The 19,693-nt window shown below is 46.2% G+C and overlaps 1 protein-coding gene and 1 long non-coding RNA gene across 3 annotated transcripts in view; one reads left to right on the forward strand and one right to left on the reverse strand.

Annotated features, from left to right (window-relative positions):
- The window catches only part of PINX1 (PIN2 (TERF1) interacting telomerase inhibitor 1), an 84,593-nt gene extending 78,645 nt beyond the window's left edge, over nt 1–5,948 (reverse strand). For both annotated transcript variants that reach the window (XR_009519940.1, XM_060015260.1), the window contains exons 1-2: nt 5,810–5,948; nt 1,418–1,527 (exon numbers count right to left, since the gene is read on the reverse strand). Coding sequence is in view for 1 of the 2 variants with exons in the window: in XM_060015260.1 (XP_059871243.1) it covers nt 1,418–1,527; nt 5,810–5,828 (129 nt within the window). In the remaining variant the exon portion in view is untranslated. The remainder of the gene's footprint in view (nt 1–1,417; nt 1,528–5,809) is intronic.
- Nucleotides 5,949–6,025: 77 nt separating this feature from the next.
- Nucleotides 6,026–10,795, forward strand: LOC132426808 (uncharacterized). Its single transcript, XR_009519775.1, has 3 exons — nt 6,026–6,071; nt 6,515–6,602; nt 10,680–10,795. It is a non-coding gene; the product is annotated as an uncharacterized lncRNA (long non-coding RNA).
- The last annotated feature ends 8,898 nt before the right edge of the window (nt 10,796–19,693 follow it).

Here is a 19,693-nt window from a genome sequence, read left to right on the forward strand (position 1 = left end):
GACACAGTCTAATGGATTCTTACAAGATTCTCTAATATCAAGGATGCACTTACAATAATGAATGCCAATCCTGCAACCTGTGACCCACTTCAAGGACCATGGAAACACTAAGGAGAACATCCTTTCTCTGACGCTCAAAAGCAGAGTGCTACTGCCAAACTAACAGAAGCCCATCAGAGGCATTAAAGTCTATGGTGCTTTCCAGTAAATAATTTTACAAAGCAACACTGAGGAAGGGGACCCCAAGTCCCCCGCATCATTAACCCTCATTTGTAAAGAGTCCCAGAGCGCCTGGTGTACTAAATGGCACCCAAGTGGCTCCAGCACAGTGGATGGAGAAAATAAGGTGATACAAAGGGGCCAGACCTTAAGGACCTTGGAAGCTATGGGGAGAATTTGGATATTATTTTTTAAAACAATGGGAAACCACCAAACTTTTAAGCAAAGGAATGACATGATCTAATTTCTGTATTTTAAAAGCTCATTAAGGCTGCTGTATGGCAAATGGCCCAGAGGAGGAAAAGAAGGGAGTCAGGGAGGCAGCTGAGAGGCTGCTGCGTTGATCAGGGCAAGCAATGGCGGTGGTTGGTCCAGGATGGGGCCCCGGATAGAGAGGAATAATGGCTGGGGATTCGGGAAGTGAGAGAGGTCAAGGAATCAAGCACGACTCCCAGGTTTCTGGTTTGAGTAAGGTGATAGGGTGTTATTTGCAAAAATGGGGAAAACTTGGGAAGAAAAAGATTTGTGGGGGGCGGGGGGGAATCAAGAGTTTTATAATAAAAATGAGCTACTTGAGATGAGGACAGAGAAGGGACTAGGGCTGAACCGCAAGGAATTCCAAAGCTCAAAAGTCTAGAGGAGGAAGAGCCAGCAACAAAAATTTAGCAGTGGCTGATAATGTGGGACGAAAAACCGGGAGAGAGGGCAGTATTGTGGAAGCCAAGACAGTGGTATTTCAAGTCAATTATGTCCAGTGCTGCTAAGGGATAAAGTAATGTGAGAACAAAAAAGGATCCATTGGATTTAGCAAGATCTTTAAAGACCTCAGCAGAAGTCCTACGTGAGTCAGGAATAAAGGGAATGTGAGAAAAAGGAGAAAATGCGTAGTCTAGCTTTAAGGGTGAATAAAATCTTACTCTAAGCAACATAAAACTCTGATGGTTAAGCATGATTCCAAACGCAACTAATTAAAAGGCACCATTTATGAAAATCACAGCAGGTTAAACAATAAACAAAGACAGCTGACGTTTATGTTCAGTTCTAACTCTATCATCACAAGGTCATTATCATTTAATTATTTCTCCAAAATCACTTATTGATCCAAAATAAATTTCTCCCAGTCTCCTAAGGAAGATGTATTCTCCTGATCTGAAATCTCTCCGCCTGGCTCCAATTTCTTTGCTCTTCCCCAAGATACCTTTCCTTTAGACCACCCCATCTTCTCTAGCATCCTCTGGCCAAACTTGGAGTCATCATTACTCCACGCAGTGTTTCTTGGATCCACAGCCCACTTCTGCTTCCGCCGACCTGTAAATGACAAATTATCTCATTAGCAACTTATCTTTCAAACCTGGAGAATACCTCACAAGTACACACATACCTAATGCATACACACGATACTTGCATAAATACAACAAACATTATGTTTTATTAGATACAGATGCAGATTTGGCATCCAATGGAATAGTATCAGCTTGGATCATTTATCCTGGTTTCCCCAATAACTGTATATTCTGAACATACAAACTGACCTTGTAAGATTAAAATAAAAATATTCCCCCAAATGTGACAAATCGAAACACATGAGGTACCATCAGCTGGGCCTTCCAATTCAGCAACTGGCAGCAACCTAAGGCACCTGTGACACCAGTGTCACTATCACCAGCAGCAGTCATCACAGACATACGTTAAGTGCCAAATGCCATCCATACATTCTCAGGTTCAATTTTCACAGTAACCCAATGAGGAGAGATCTGCACTTTTCAGATGAGAAAATCTGAGGCCTACAGAAAGAACGTTCCTAATGCCCCCAAGCAAAAAACAGAGTCTATACAAACCAAGGTCCTACCAACTCCAAAGCTTTTATTTTTAATTCACAGCATACGAGTCATGATCTTGGGGAGAGTCACCCTCCGTGCAACCTACAGATACTAATCATCCCTTCTCACAGAAACGCCCTAAAGCCATATGACCCCTTTTCTGAACTCACACAGTAAATTACCTGCTGCTTTTTTTGTCATTTAATTAACATTCTTCTGTATTATGGCTGTTTCTATCCATCTCTTATGGCTGCTATCATGCCATAATCTCCTTAAGGCTCACACCCGTGTCTTATTCTTTCCTATGCTTCACTGCAAGAAGTGAAAAACACTTTGCCCACAGCAAGCATTCAGGAAAAACATGAATGAATGTATGAATGACTGAGAAAGGAAAAAGGAGGGGAGGCTGAAGAAAGAAGACAAGAAAAGGGGAAAGACAAAAAAAAGAGGAGGAAGATAACTGAATTGAGGAACTGCTTTGAGTCCCTACAAGTTTTTTTTTAATATATATAAATAGCCGACCATTAGAAACTCAAGTTTATCGCTATAGTTTTAAGGACAATTATGGCAGAGAGAATGAACTCCAAAAGTTTATTAAACAAGCATATGAAACCCAAAAGTAAACTCTGGCCAAGCGGGGAATTTGGAGGTCAGGTGTCATCATCATTCACCTACTGCACCAATGGAAGCAGAGCATCTCACTGTCAACAGCTGCTCATGCCGTGGCAGTCTCCTAACGAGTATAAAAATATCAGCCTCCAGTCAGAGAGGCTCAGTGTACTGCATGTAAAATCAATAGAGACCTGTAACTATCCACACCCTAGCAAAAATAAGTAAACCTTTACTAAGCATGCAGGCAGAAAAAGACTACTTACAAAGAAAAATGAGTTGGGCTCCAATTTAGAGTGCTTTGCAGAAAAAAGGTGACCCCAAAATGCTACATGTGACTACGTTACCACTTATCTAGTAAATACTCAGCTAATGAACAGCATAAAAGATGGGCCTTGTTAACCAAGCCTCTCTCTCTGTAAGGCTGCTTCCTGGTGTGTGTCAGAGTTCATGTCTCTACTGTAGTGTCTGCCAAGGGTCTCCGACTGGGGCTTGTATGAAGGAGACATTTTTGAGAATGACTGCACCCACCCTCTGCAACAAAGACGGCATACAGTTTATGTCACAAACGTCTATACAGCAGACTCTAATGCTGACACAAGACTGGAGAGGCAGCGAGGTCAGCTCCTCTTCCCCAGGGAAATGGCAGGTAGCCTCACCCAGCGGAGTAGGGCAGCTACTCCGCTCAGGGTAGAGTGCCCTGAATCTGCACAATCACTCCTTGGGATGACGGCGGCGGGGCGGGGGTAACCGTCCTCTAGCAGGGACTCCTCCTACATGGAGATCTAATAGGATACTTCCAGGGTAACCCCAATAAACAGTCCTGCACACAACAGCTGCCAGGCCTAATTCCATAAGGTTTATGCCAGGATTCAGCTTACTCTGAAAAGTGTGCTGAGTTCCAAGAGCCAGGGACAGAATTTTTTTTTTCTTTGCCCCAAGACACTTTCAGATATTCAAGACCTCAAAAAATATATCATTCATATATTCTTATTAAAATATTATTCAAGACATATTCAAGGTTACAGAAACTGCAGCATAAAATCTTAATGCAATGAAATCCATTAACTATCGTGTTGTCATTTGATTAGAAAATGTAATAACTGCAAGTGTCAAAAACTGGTCTTGAAAAGAGTCTATGAAAAAAAGTAGTATCTTGATAAAATATGGGTCTAAGACTCTGAATTAAATAAGGACTGAAAAGTGACAGTGATAAATGAAATTCTTCTCTTACGTTTATATAAGCGAGATTTCTTACCTTACATAGGGGAGAACCAATAAAATAATATTTGATAACTAGAGAAATGCAGGATAAAAAATGTTTTTGAGAAACAAAGCAAACTACTAGATTTTAAAAATGGGATAAGTGACTGTGGAGAAGATGAAAGAAAACAAAATATAGTCCATATGGCAAGAGAAAACAAAGGAAATTAGCATACTTACTGAAGTGAAAATGTTCACTAAGATTAATTAGGGGAAAAAAGTAGGTTATAAAACTGTACCTACAGAATTATCCCAATTTTATAAACTATCAGAGAAAATAACTGCTAGGTAGTGAAATGGCAGACTGGGACTTTTCTATGCTTCTATTTTCTCATTTCTAAAATAAGAACACCAGTCCCAAATATCTAATCATATGGGATGCCACTGACATTAATTTAGTAAATTGTTTAAAAAAACACAAAATATTATATACTATTAATGTCAAAGATTTGAAATTTTGGAGTCATGGTGGGAAGAGAACGGAAAATATTCTCATGAAATTATGCAGCTTGAGTTGCTGATGTCCACAGATGGCACTTCACATCTGTATATCATTTCATACTTTGAACTATTTTCACGTTCACCATCTCATTGATTTAAGCCAACCTAGTAATGAACATAATCAAAGAAGTTTTTAATAGCCCCAGAGAAACTGATCAGGGAAAGAAACATAAATGAATAGCAGAGCCAGGGCTAATGTTCTCAAGTGCACGCTGAACTAAGCATACATCAAAGAATATTAAAACCACAAGAAATCTTAGCCACACTGGTTACACAGATGAAGAAATAGAGCCCACAGGGTCACACTCTAAAACACACTCCTTTCTTTAAGTCCCTGTTTAAAAAACAATAGAAATCTGCTGACCCTGGTGACAAGAACGTAAAGATATAGCGATAACTAGATCAATTTTGTCACTTTCTACCTCAATGATCTTGGGGTGAATTATTTTCCTCTGAACCTCAATTTCTGCCCCTGTAAAATGTGAATGGTGCCTTACCCACTCCGTTTTGTGTTCCCATTCCTCCACCCCCTTAGAGGACGCCGACAGCATTTATTTCATGGAATCCCTGTGTAGCGTCTGTTGGGTCTGTTAAAATTTAGCAGTTGTTTCTGCTCCTCGCTCACCAGACACTTTCAAAGATACCGGCCGGCTTTTCAGGACCAAGGCACGACTGCCATCTGGTGGCCGGCAGCCTTAGCTACAGGTATCGTTCAGAAGTTAAACAGCCTCTCCAGAGGGAGGGAATTAACGAACTTCACAAAGTGATGGGAAATGTCAAAGGCAAACTGAGGCAGGGTGGGGCGTTGAGGCCAACATTCCTTCCATAGTAGAGTGTTAGTAATTCCAACTACTAAAGTCAAAACCGCCACTGTCTTACTTATAATCACTCATTAGCCCCGCCTCCCCTAAAAAACGCTAACTTCTTGTGTTTGATGCTTCTAACCCCTTTGCTTTTCTTTTTCTTGATTCAATACACTTTCAAGAACGGGATTTCACTGCCTGAAGAGATTCTGCTGGCCCAACCGCCTCTTTTTAACCAGAGGAAGCTGAGGCCCGGGGAAGTGAAAGAGCCAGTCCGGGTTCCCACAACCGGTGTCCGGACCCCCATTCGAACCCACCACTCGCGTGTTCAGGTCTGAACGTGAGAACAAGCATCCCAAGTGGGCACTCGCAGTCTCTCACCAGCAGACCGCAGCTAACTTTCGGGGAAGGCTGGGCTGGGAAATCTCCGCGGCAGCCAGGGCAAGCCGAGCAGGGCGTCCGGGACCCCGGCCCCCCGCATCCCCCGGCCCACCGTGCGGCGGCGACCGGTGCCCACCGCCACTCGGTCCGGCCGCCGCGTCACCCGGAACCTTCACCCTCGCGCCCGGTCGGGCCTCCGAGCCCAACACTCACGCTCAGCCAGCATCGACATGTCGCCGACCCTGTGACACCGCGGGCCTCGGGACCTGAGCGACGGTGGATACCGCTCGGCGGTCTCGCGGAGAAGCTAGAACCACGAGCCTCGCAAGCCCGGCAAATTGCAGGGGCGAGGGCGCGCGCTGCTGACGTCAGTGAGGCGCGACTCGCTCCCGGACCGCGCGGCGGCGAATGGGCGGGGCGCGGGAAGCCTGGGACTGCATTTGGGTGGATGCTGGGTAGACTCGCGGTTTCCAAGGTTTGTTCCAACTCCAGCATTCCGTGTGTCTATGAAATATCTATAAGGATCATCCACTAAAAAGAGCTGTTATTAAGTTTGGAGGGTTTTTTTTATTACAGAATCTTGATATTTTAAAATTGTCAGCTGGGAGTAGATATTGCACTTTTAAAAATAAGGTGATTCAGTGTAAGACATTCCATCTTATTCTTCAGTCTCATGGCAGACCCGCATAGAGCAGGACTTCTCAAACTTTAATGTTTGGGTGAATCACCTGGGGATCTTGTTAAAAATGCAGTTTCTGGTTCAGCAGGTCTGGGATGGCGCCAGAGATTCTGCATTTCTAACAAGCTTCCAAGGACGCGGATGATGATGGGCTTACTTTGTGTAGCAGGCCATTAAACAACCAAAGGTATGAGTGAACTCAGGGTTAAAATGTACTCTTTTCTTTTTTCCTGTTCAAGAAAAGTGCTTTATGAAGAACACTTTATAAAGTGATGGTGATAAACGCTTTCAAAATATTTCAAAGAACTGAACCAAGAAGGTATTTAGGTAAGTCATCTATGCTATTCCCCTGCCTTCAGGCAAGTAAAGACCACTATTAGAGACCGATGATTACTCCTTCTTTTTTTTTTTACTAAATTTGTTTATTTTTGGCTGCGTTGGGTCTTCGTTGCTGCAGGCCGGCTTTCTCTAGTTGCGGCGAGCGGGGTCTGCTCTTCGTTGCGGTGCGCGGGCGTCTCATTGCGGTGGCTTCTCCGGTTGCGGAGCACGGGCTCTAGGCACATGGACTTCAGTAGTTGTGGCTCGCAGGCTCTAGAGCACAGGCACAGTAGTTGTGGCGCACGGGCTTAGTTGCTCCACGGCACGTGGGATCTTCCCAGACCAGGGCTCGAACCCGTGTCCCCTGCATTGGCAGGCGGATTCTTAACCACTGGGCCACTGGGGAAGCCCTCCTTCTTTTCTGTAGCTCTGGTAAGTCTCATGTCCATCCCTCCCATCCCCACACCGTTCACATGCGTACAATTGTAAAAACTAGCCACACATTCTGTGCAGTCACAGAAAGGAATTCTTAATGTGTTGCATTACATCTTTATATTCTATTCCAGATATGTCACTAACAGTTTATCTATAAAAGAAATAAAGCTGAATCTTGCCAGTTGAATTTAGCTCATTCCTAAAGAGGCACCAGTGGGACACAATGCAGGGCTGGGGTGGGGTGGGGGAGGGGAGGGGAGCGGTCAGAGAACATGACAGAGCCTAAATTCTGCTACCGGCTTGGGGTGAGTCCTTGGGCAAGTCATTTCACCTCTTTTGATATCACTGTTTCAATCTATGAAAAAAAGGATGATCTCAGATTATTTCCAAATCTAAAAGACTTTCAGAGAATTACTTTAATCCAATCCGGTTGCTGTTACCCAGAGAGTGGAAGGCTCATCTCTCCCTGGAGGATTTCTCCTGCGGTCCTCACCGAATCTTCCTCAGGCCCCACAAGGAACACAAGTTGAGAAGCACCTACCCACCCTGAGATCCAGTACCCTAGAAATGGGTGCTTGATGTCTTGCTGAGATTTATTTACCCATCCTGGGGGAGGGGGCGGGGGGTGTCTGGTTTTGCCAGGTTGTTCCCCCTGCGATCTGCTTTAAACTCCACCCCATTTCTGTTGCTTATGCCTCTGAGTAGGGGAATGTGTCGCTGATACTGTTTCTCTTAAGTCGACAAGCCAGTGAATGCCAACTCAGGACTCTCATCCTCCAGGCCTCCCGAGTAGTTTATCTTGTCCTCTCTTGCAGTCTTTGTCTGTTGTCAAAGCTCAAATAGGAAGACAAACCCTAGCCAACTGCTTTGTGCAGGGAAGACTCTCTTGACCCTAGTCCAGGAACACCTCCTGGCTCCCCGGCAGCAGTTCTGGCCTGCAATTCCTCCTCTGTTGATCCTCCCTATCAAAATGTTATGACTTCAGGGCTTCCCTGGTGGCGCAGTGGTTGAGAGTCCGCCTGCCGATGCAGGGGACACGGGTTCGTGCCCCAGTCCGGGAAGATCCCACATGCCGCGGAGCGGCTGGGCCCGCCATGGCCACTGAGCCTGAGTGTCCGGAGCCTGTGCTCTGCAACGGGAGAGGCCACAACAGTGAGAGGCCCGCGTACCGAAGGAAAAAAAAATGTTATGACTTCAAGCTTTAGCCTCCACAAAATCTGTAAAGCTCAACAATGGAACATCGTGTCCAGAGATCAAATCACCTAATGACATCAAAGGGAAAAAAATCTGATTTCCTGACTGCCTTATGATCGTTTTCTTTATTGTCTCAGGTTAGCCTTCTCTAGTTTTGGAGCAAGGTGGTGACACTTCAGTCTCTTTGTCTTGAGATAGTTTTAGGACTGTAGGTGGTAGTGGGGAGGGGGATGGGGGATGGGGGCAGGGAGATGCCTGCAAAGGGAATGCGTAGACACAGGGTTGGAGTTGGATGATGAAGGAGGATGGGCTGACTTGGTCACCACGTGAGAGGGTTTCCAGACCTGAGCTGCTGGCCGAGGACCCCTGTCCTGAGGGTGGGAAAGCATCATATCAGGCAGGGACTGCACCATGGCAGTGATGATGGACACCCTGGGATCCCCTAGGAGGTTCCCCGAGCCTCACTGTGGCTCTCCCTGACCCCTCTGGCATCTTCCTTCCGGCTTCTGCTGCTCTCTGGGTAAGCAGTGCACAGCCCAGGGAGCTATGTCCACATGGTCTGTCCCCCCCACCATGATTTTCCTTGGTGCAGTAATTAACAGAATGGGCTCCAAAGTTACAGAGTTCAGATCTGGCTCTGACACCTGCAAGTTATGTCTGCTCTCTGATTCCTCATCTGCTATCCCATGGGGTTGCTGGGAGGATTAGGTAGAAAACACATGAGGACACCTTGTGGGCTACAGCACTATAATACTGTAGGCAGCCATGGCTGTTTACCCTGAGAATTACGGGCAGGTCTTGGGTCGAATCTGCCCCCTCCTTATTCTTCATGGTCCTCTCTCATCTCCTACCGAGTACCAGTTGTTGACCTTGGGCAGCTCCCTAAATGTCCTGTGCATCATTTTCCACATCTAGCTGATAAGGATAATGCTGGTACCTGCCTCAAAGGGTTGTGGTGCTGATTAAATGAAGTGATTTAATGAATGTCTTAAACGAAGTTCTGAAGTACTGGAGGACAGTGTCTGGCATGGGGAAGGAACTCGAGAAATGGCTCTGTCTGTATTTGAGTGCACCCAGTTTTGTTTTTTAACTGCACACCAAGGCCACCATCTTACTTTAGGGAAATCTCTATAAGTGTTTTAGGGTCACCTTTTACTTACACAGAGTTCATTCACATTTGATCTCTTTTAAAAAACTTTGTTATGAGAGATACCATTGAGTAAATAATACCATTCGCAAAGCTGTAGGAACCCCATTTTTTAAAATTCCACTTTAAAAAATAAAAAGTATATATAATAGTCTATATATACATACATATACAGTTAGCATATGCATGGAAAAACTGGGGGAGACTATATTCCAAACTCTTAATACTGGCATTTTCAGGGGAGTGGGGAAAGGAATTATGGAAGACTTTTCATTTTCTGCAATACATATTTGTATATCATCAGAACTTTTAAATCATAATAACACGTTACTTCTTTATTATATCACAATAGTTTAAATATATATATATCCTATGTATTAATATGCATGCTCCCTATAGAAGTGTTGTCTGGTGGAACAGACATAAATATCTTGCCTGGAAATTTAATCCCATCTTATCCACTCAATCCAAGACACACTAGAAACCTGTCACGGGCACAGGTGACAGTAATCTGTCAACATTTTGGAAACCACTGGACACTTTTAGCATGTTCCTGAGGCAGAGACAGACAAAGAGGGAACCGTTGGGAGTGATGCCCAGCGGTACTGCAGCGGACCCTGTGGACCTGTGGGCTCTGCCACGAGTCCATGTTACTTCAGACTCCCCTCAACCTTGATTCTCTGTGGCTTTCCAGCTCCTACTTCTGAATTTCTCCCTTTGGGGGATCTGTGACCTCCAGGCTCCCACTTCTTGATCCTGGCTCGACTTTCTTTGGTTTTCTGGTCCCTGATTTCTTGAGGACCTCTCCTGCCCCAGGTGCTCAGACACCACGACCACCTGTCTGGCTCCATTCGGGCAGCCCTGCCTGGCATTGGCCTGTGACACAACTCTGTGGAAATTTCTAGATATCTGAGAGGGAAGCTTCAAATGCGAAGACGTCAGTCATATGGCTTTGCAACTCTCTTCTGATTAAAATGACATCTGCAGTATTTGCAGGCAGGCCAGCCATCTATGGTCTCGGTCTCTGTAGATTCATCCAAGTTGCCGCATGTGTAACAGTCTGTACCTTCTTTATTGCTGAGCAGCATTCCCAGGTATGGATGTATCACTGTTTCATCATCCACCTGTTGTAGGATATCTGGGCTGTTTCCAGTTCTGAACTATTATTGCAAACATTCCCGTGTGTGAACATAAATACCCATTGCCTTGCAATAAATGCGCAAGAGTACAATTGCCGAGTCATCGGGTAGTTCATGTTTAAATTTGTAAGAAACTGACAAAACTTTTTTTTTTTTTTTTTGGCCACGCAGCCACGTGGCTTGCAGAATCTTAGCTCCCCGACCAGGGATTGAACCCGGGGCCCCGGCCATGAAAGTGCTGAGTCCTAACCACTGGACACCGGGGAATTCCCAGAAACTGACAGAATGTTTTCCAGAGTTGCTGCCCCATTTCACTTTCCCATCCACGGTGTATGAGTGATCTGGTTTCTCCGCAGCCTCTCCAGCATTTGGTGTTGTCACTATTTTCGTTGTATAATGATATCGTGTGCAAGGCACTCCCAGTCCTGGGTTGAGCGCTCCCTTCCTGTGGCACTCAAGGTCTTCATGGGACCACAAGTCAAATGCATGGACTGAAATCTGGGGACAGAGGCGATCAGACCAGGCCCAGACCACACAGGAAGTTAAGAAGGAGCTGGAAGGAAGAAAGCGAGGTGGAAAAGCTGAGGGACGGGGCAGGGCACAGAAGAAGTGAGTCTAACCGGCCTCAGCAGCACTTGCTCGGGGGCCTGGGGCTGATGGGTGGTGTGTTGGGAGTAGAGTGTCGTGGGTGTGTGTGTGTGTGTGTGTGTGTGTGTGTGTGTGTGTGTGTGGTCAGCAAGTAGGAACTTGACAGTGGTTCACCCAGTTAGCCCCTCACCCAACTCCAACTGCTAGGGACCAAGACAGCCGAACTTGTCTTTACGAGTAACACAGAAAAGAGGGCCCAGAATCACAGACCCCCAAGTGCAAATCCATACGGCACAGGGAAGACCCTGACATTCTAGACTCATGTTCTCCATGTAGCTGGAAAGGGTCTTCTACATTGCCTTTGATGAAACCATTTAGCAAAGCAGGTAAACACAATTTTAGGGAGGATTTTTGTCCCCTACATGGCCCCGTATCCTAACTTTTGATTGCCAGCCTGCATTCGGACTCCAAGAGCCAGTAGCCTGGGGTCTGGGGTTTTTCCTACCTGGAGAGGGGGGGTGGTATCAGCGTATCAGGAGGTGGCCAGGGCCTGAAGGGCCCACCCACCGACCTCCCCCCACCCCCCGACCTCCCCCCACCCCCGCCCCCTGTAAGGTCTCTTCCTCTCCTGGGGGTTGCCAGCTGCTTCTGAGAAGCCTTTGGTCCAGTCAGAGGCCACCTCAGCTTACACTGCTGCCAGTAAGCACCCAGAGTTTTCCACTCCACACTCATCTGTCCCTCCCCCTCCATGAACAAAGGAAAAGGCACACGTACACACATGTTATTAAAATGAACTGTTTATATATCTCAGTTGAGTCAATACATTATAATGTATTAAAATGGAAAGGTACAAAATTGAAATAAATACTTTCTGATTCATGTATAAATCTTTTTTTTTTTTTTGTCAAGATGACTTTTATCGTCAGTACATGTCACAAGAAAACATTTAAAATGACACTGAAACAATCATTTAAATCATGGTGCATGGAGGAAAAAGGTAAAGAAAACAACTTTTGGCTTGTTTTGGCATGAGACCTTGATACAATTTGGGTTCCCCAAAACCATGTGAAGGGTGATAAAATAGAAATGCTCAAAACCGACTTAAAAAAATAAACAGGCTTTACAAAAACCCTCTTTTTGATGAACCCGGCCACTTCTCTACATGGTCTGCACTTAACAGTAGATACATTCAATATTGTCCACGGGAAGACAGCAGCTGCCTTTCGTTTTAAAGAGCTTGGTGGAGAGGCTGAAGGAGTATGCTGAGGTGGAGGTGGGCAGGATGTACAGGAGAACAGAAAGTCTGGACGGTCTTCAGGAACGCCTCTGAGAATGGGGGTGTGGAGGGTCTCTGGAGCAAGTGTTGGCGCTGAGAGCATGAGTCCAGACCTGAAGCAAAGCAAGTGGGCAGGATGGAAACAGTGGCTGCTGTGGGGCAGGGTGGTCTCCCCACCTGAGCAGTTCTGGGTTTGCCCTCAGCCTGGGAACGTTTCTGTCTCAGCAAGAGGCTAACCCAGCGCTTTGGGGACAGGGCTGGGACTCTTTTCAGGCACAGCAGCATGGGGGAGACGGGGACGGGTGTGGGGCTTCAATGAATGCCACGGAAGGGGCTTCCTCCTCTGGTTCCCGTCTTAGGTGGCTGTTAAGGCAATAAGGACTTCAGCAAACTAGAAGTTAAGGGCAGCTAAATTCAGCCAGATTGAAGGCAAACAAAAGGTGAGAAAGAGTCCCTTTCTCCTCGGCTACCTTCCCGCCCCAAGCACGGGAGGTCTCAGCTCACAAAGCTCTGAATCTATAGTACGCGGTAGCGGAGGGCTTGCCCTTTGGAAGCTCCATGGAAAAGAAGGCTCATCCCTGGCTTTGGGCAACTTGACCCAAGTTTCCTTGCTCCAGACTCTCTTTCCTGAGGTCCTCTCAGGAGGGCAAGCTATGGTCACCCAGCTGTTGAGTGAAAAGTGGAAGCACCAAGGTTCACGCAGAGTTAGGGCAAGTCCTTGGCCGCAGACCATCTGGCCCATCCCAGTGGCCTTGAACACTGTGCGTCCTGGAAAGCAAGGCCTGATGTTCGAATGCCCCAGTGAGACCTATGCTCAGCTGGAGAACAGGACTAGCCCTTCAGGGTTCAGAAATGTTCCCCCTGCATCAGATGGAATGACGGCTACGAAGTCCATGGGAATGTGAGGTCCTGGGAAGGTTTGTGAGCTCATGTCTGGGTCCTCAGGGGAGTGAAAGAAGCTCCTTTGACCTGAATCCACTCACAGGGAAACGTACAGAAGACTGAACAGAACAGATGGAAGAATCTTTTCCTTTGCCCTTGTTCTGAAGTGAAGGAAATAGACCTTGACATGCTACGGGAAGGATAAACCTTAACAGTTGCCTCCATTCTGGGCAGGCTGCTGGCAAAACGCAGGGTGATTTGACTGCTGAGGCCTAGAATTGAAGAACTGACTCTCAGGCAGTTGCTAAAAGGTACAGCTACTCACTCCAGCAAATGTGAGGTCAGTAAACAAGGCAATGTCCCCTCCATCCTGTAGCACTAGGTTACAGCCTAACGCCAGAGCTCTCCGTGAGATGCCTGGGGCCGAGGATGCAATGACTTGGACACGGTGGCAGCTGTGATCTGATTACTCAGCACCCCCTCAAAAGGGGGCATTCATGGGGACCCGATGTGCAGAACGAGAAATGCCGTCTGGGGGCCAGTGCCCTGCCTGACTTTTCTCTTGTGGAAGCCGTATGATTTTGGTCCTAAGCAAAATGGGTGACATTTCTTCCAGGAATCCAAGGATTATAATAACAAATCTATAATAAAGTCAATGTGATCATCGAGCTGTGAGGGTACAGATGAAACAAGACTGGTCAGGAGTTGATCATTGTTGAAGCCCATGGGGAGTTCTGTGGGAATTCACTGTACAATTCTGTTTTCATTTGTGTTTAAATATATGTTTTGAAATTACCCACAATACAAAACAAGGCCCCTTGGACGTTCTCTAACTTAATCCCTCATTTTCCAGACAGAACCCAGTGGTTAAGCACCCAAAATCACATGGGGAGTTCATGCAGTACCGGTACTAGAACCCAGCGTGCTTTCTGCAGGGATTAAGATACATGGGCTGGATTGACATACGGAAATCAATGTCAGGTTCTTGAGCTCTGCTCTTACCACGCTGAGAAGCAGGGGTTTTTTTGTTTTTTGGTTTTTAAATCCTGCCAATTAGCCCTAAGAACATAATAATAATGGCAAGTACCCTTCTCCCATAAAGCCACCAGTGGCGCTTTCTGTGAAGGCTCTCTTTGGTCCCAGCATTTCAAAGGGAAACACTGTCCCCTAAGGTTTCCTGGGACAAAGCAGTCACTGTAGCTGCTTCTCAAGGGAACCACCACCAGGAAGGGCACTGAATGTCCTTCCTGAGCTCCTGGCCGTGTGCAGTTTTCTCTGGAGCCTGACTGAGGGCCCGGTAGGGGGAGGGGAGTGTCACACTTACGACGGGGTCGGGGGGGTGGGGGGGGTGGGGGGTGGGTAGAGGTGTAAAGGGCTGGTATGGCAGCCATTGAAGGGAATAAATCCCTTTAAAAATCTTCAACCCAGGTTACTCGATCTCTTTAGAGAAAGAGCACTGTAATCTAATTGAAATCAAAGACATTCATCCATTTAATAAGAAAAAGACTTTTAAGAAGTGGAGGCTTGGGAAAGGGAGACAGGAGACAGGGCTCTTCTCACAGTGATGACACGGGTAGGGAACCAAGGGGCCTCGGTAGCAAGTTGTAGACTTTAGTTTGAAAATTAAAAATGTTCTAGATACATCCTTGTAAGCTTATGAGGACACACCTCAAAGGGTGTATTCCCAAAGGAAATCAGGCCATAAAAGCCAGGCAGTTCCATGTTCCCAACAGGGAGAAGGTGAGGTCAGAAGACCTGCACCAATTTTAGAAGAATAACACCCAGGAAAGTTCCGGGTCCATCATTCTGCACAAGGAAACCACGCTTTGGGTTCTGGTGGCTCAGCTGAGATGAAAGTTAGCAGAGAGAGGTGAGATTGAAAAAAAAAAACCAAAAAACAGAAGGAATTTATAGTAAGAATTATGAACATGAGCCTGGATTTTAAACGTGTGGGCTTCCCGAAACAGCTAAAAGAAACTGTGGAATGTTCTCATAGAGAGATGACATGCCTTGGGCATGGAAGATGTCCAGGAAAGTTGTAATGGCTGAAGGAGAGATGGGGTGCCTGGGTGGATGGACAGACCCCTCCGATTATCTAGAAAAATCTGTTCTGGCAAGAGACTTAGTAAGTTATAGATTTCAACTCTGCTATTTCTTACTCTCATTGTTCTTCCTTGTCCCTCAAAATATAGGTTAAATAAGATATCAGCTCATTTTTTATTCAATACCCTAAGCTTCTTAACTTGGTTTACAGGGGGCTGGGTTTGGAGAGGGCATGTGTCTATGTGTGTGTTCACATTGCCCACAGTAACTGAGAAAATAGATACATTTCTTCCCCAGAAACTTATATAAAACATGACGGTTTGGGAAATATCATCTGAGTTTCACAAATTAAAAGAAGGTCTCTGAGCTACCGCTTATAAGTCAGGAGAGGGACAAACGAGCATCGCCTTGGGGATCTGATGTAAATTACTAACTGTGTTCCTTTGGGAAAATTACTTCCTCTCTCTGGACTGGAGTTTCCTCATCTTGCCACTATGCGGTCAACCTTGACTCTGAGGGAGTGTAGCAAGTGCTACTCAACCTAATGAAAATGTCAATATATCCTGAAAGATGTCCATGGCAATGGTCAGCAATGGGCTCGGTGCTCACGGTCACGTACGTCCCAACAGGATGAAGTGCCCATGACAAGCAACTGAGCTCTGAGGTCTCCACTCAGAAGAGTGAAAAGAGCAGTAAGCGCTTGTTTCCACCTGGTTGCCTGTCAGGACTGATATTTCACTGCAAAGCCAAGAAGCCTGAAGACCTCAGAGAACTGGCTGTGTCTCTAGATCTGAGGTGGAAGGAAAGGCCCATTTGGAGACAGTTGAATTTTTCTGCCAAAAGACCAACGTCTGCAAAACCACAAATGCTGGAAATACAGGTGCTTCTAATACCAACTGTGCATGTTGTTTCCTAGCAGGGTAGGGAGAGTCTATCAGTTTTTGGTGGGAAAAAATAGAGCAGCAATCTCCTTGTGTGCTCGGGGAAAAGCAAGCCTGTGATTTTGACTCGATTAGAGAAAAGATAGGATTCCAGGGGACAGAAAGTCAATTCCATTCACCAGAGATATTGCCTACCAATCCCACCTCCTTCCAAGCTGGGCAGGAGCCACCTCACAGAAGAGAAGACTTCAGAAGCCAGGGTAGTGCCAAGCCAGGGTGGCTCGTGCCTTTTAAGACACGTCTTTCCCCTGAACGGGCCTAGATGTCCTGAGGAGGAGAGAGGATGCTACCAGCACGGTCTCCAGACACACGGCAGTCACATCTCTTAGGTAAAGACCACTCTTGCTGTAAGTGCACTGAAGATTCAGGAAACTGTAGTTGCCTCCCCTCGTCCCACCCCAAACACTGCCCTTCCTCATCTTACATCTGGGGAAACTGAGGCACAGCAAGGACAAACAGTTTTTCTGCAGCTCTCATACTGATCTAGTGACACACCTGGCAGGAGAACCCAGGGCCCCTCTCTCTCTCCCTCTCTCATTCTCATTCTCTCTCTCTCTCTCTCTCTCTTTTGATATCTTCCATTGCCTTTCTGCTTCATTCACATTTAAAGTCTGTCTACCTGTCTATTTATCTATAATATATGTTCTCTTATGTATAAAATATAAATAATTTGTAGATTTCTGCTTAACTCCCTGTCCTTTTCTCTTCCTTTACATAACTTGGTTTGGAAACAAAAATAGATGTTCCATGGCGAGGGAAAACCACAGTACTGCTCAGAGGAACAGACCTCTGGAAGGAGAGATGACAGCCTTTGTCTGTTGGGCTGGGGGTGCTTCAGATCTGGACTGTACAGCAAATGAAACGGAACACAACTCATCAGAAATCAGCAATGGAGACATCTGTGCCAAATGACGTGAACTTCCACCACCTGGTTTTAAGGAACAGTAAATACAATAGAGATAGATAGATACACTATGCTGAATCTCGAGTCATAAAACAAGTTGTAAATAGAATTATGCTAAATTAAAGACGGACATCATAGGGAATAGTCTGGTCAGCAACCAATCATCGTTAGAATCAAAAAAGTAAACCGGCCTTTTCACTGAGTACCTCCACGACATTTCTCAATGCACTAAGTACATTTTAACCATGCAAAAATACACAGACATCTTAACTAGGTTGTTTTTTTTTTTTGTAAAAAAATCAAACACCAACAATATGCATTTTTTTTTTTTGTTAATTATATTGGTTAAAGTAACAGCCAGTGGCTGCCAGGTATCAGATATATCATATACATATTTTTATACAGAATCTGGACAACACAACATTACACATCAGAGAGAGAAAGAGAGGAAAAGAGAAAGAGATTATTTGTTCCTTGGTGGGTTTGTTGCTGTTCAGTAAAAAAAAAATAAAGTAAAAATATGAGAAGCAATGCTAAGAAGGAAAACACTTCAACAAGTTAGGAATACATAGGGAGAATTGCTAATCAGAAGTACAGGAGGAAGGGAGTTCATAGTTAGGTCTGTGTCTAGAATTTTCTTCACTAAGAAGCAAAAGTGCACAACAGGTGTATTGGTTTGGAAAAGCAGAAAGAGCGATTGACATCATGCTGTCTGGTTCCCAACACGTTTCCAGCGAGAAGAAAAAAAAAAAAACCATAATCACAAATTAATTTCACAAGTTTTGTTTTAAAAATGTCCTCCCTTACCCAAGAAGCTGGGTAGTGCAGGGGTCGGGGCAGCTGAGTTTCGAGAGTCCTTGGCAAAGGTTTGGCCAAAACCGTTGGCCTTAGATTAGTTGGAGATATGAGCTGTCTGTGGGAATTCACGCAGTGGAATGCGACGTCGGCTCACTGGGTCCCCAAGCTCCCCGTGCCAGCTGGTGATCTGGTGCAGGGAGCGCACAACCCACTGACAGGCCTGCTAGCCAGGCCCCAGTCCTGCCCCTGAAACATTTGGCGTCAACACGATCCTAAGAATTCAACCTGGAAAGAAACAAGACCTTGAACACAAGCTATGGAAGCACTACCATGGTCACGGTTAGATACAAAAATGTGAAAATTCAGATGTAATCAAAAATACAAAATCAGTTTCGATAAGATTTGCTTTTCGTGTGTCTGTTTGTTTTTAAACCATTACAGTGCAAGGTGTTTTCAAATTACAGTAAAAGTTATGTGTCTGCTTACAGTAACTAGAGTAAGTAGCTGATTTTGCTCTGCTGGAATCAGAGGTCCCTGATAAGTGAGGATGCACCAATCTGAAATCAACCCAGCACAAGAAAAGGATGTCTCAACAGAAACACAGTTCACCAGGGCTTTCACCCCTTCGAATTGTAACGAAAGATGGTGTCCTTTGCTCAACTCATTAGCGTGAGTTTCTTCCTCCGTTGAAAAAAAAGAAAAAGAAACGGATGGTATTAAAATTCCAACAAGAAAAGGACTGGAAATCTGGGGCTGAAGGGCAGAGCATCTGAAGGGAGTTTCCCGCGTCACTGAGCTTTCCCATTGTACTTAAAAATAAAAAGAATTGTTTCAGCATGAGCCTCCTTGGGCAATGCTGCTTTGTGCTTCAGTCCCGCTCCACACCCCCCATCCCAGGCTGCTGGGAAAGGAAGCAGCACCACCTCACGGGGTCAAAGGAAACCGTGATGGAGGTCACGGCCTTGTACCATCAAGAATCGCCCCCCAGGAAAGGACAACGGAACTGCTGAGAAGGGCCGGGGGGCCGGGGGGGGCAGGGACTGAGGAGCCTTCGTCTGGCAAAAGGACGGCTCTCGTCAAGGCCACTCTCAGAGCCAGTTCTGGAAAGGATGCAGAGGAAGGAGTCAAGAACCGCAAATCATATCTCAGAGGAAGAGCCACCGTTGCCCCAGAGCCTGCCTTTGGGAGGTGGGCAAGTGGCCCAAAGAGGGCCGCTGGCTAAATGAAGTGACAAGGCGACAGCCTTCACGTTCATGCTGTGGGAGAGGAGAAGAAGGAAGGGTAGTGAGGAATCATGCTTTTCCACTCTAGAACCAACAGTCGGCCTGGGTCAGGAGATGCAAGACACCCTGGAAAGCTTCAAAGAGCCCTTGTCTCCGTTCCAAGGGGAGCGGGCGGATGTTGGCAGCCGTGGGCACAGACATCAAGCCAGAAGCCTGCGGGGGCCACGCAGAGCCCCCGTTCCTCCCAGCCCGCCTCGAGCCTCATCCTCGAGCCCAGACCCACACAGAACTCGCTCTGAATTCTTCCTAACTCAGTGGGGCAAACTCTTCCCAGGTTTGTTGAAATTAAAAGGGACAGTTTTCGACAGCCAAGGCTGTCACTCAGGGCCTGGGATCCGCCAGTCCTGCATAAGGGGTGGGCAGCCCAGTCTCCCATCCCCCTGGGATGTGGCCCGGGTGGCGGAATCTACCTGCCTCACACGAGTGACCTGCGTAGGTGAGCGACCCCTTTACTCACACCCACATCCCCG

This window comes from Delphinus delphis, chromosome 6, assembly GCF_949987515.2.
Source record: "Delphinus delphis chromosome 6, mDelDel1.2, whole genome shotgun sequence".
NCBI classification, from domain to species: domain Eukaryota; kingdom Metazoa; phylum Chordata; class Mammalia; order Artiodactyla; family Delphinidae; genus Delphinus; species Delphinus delphis.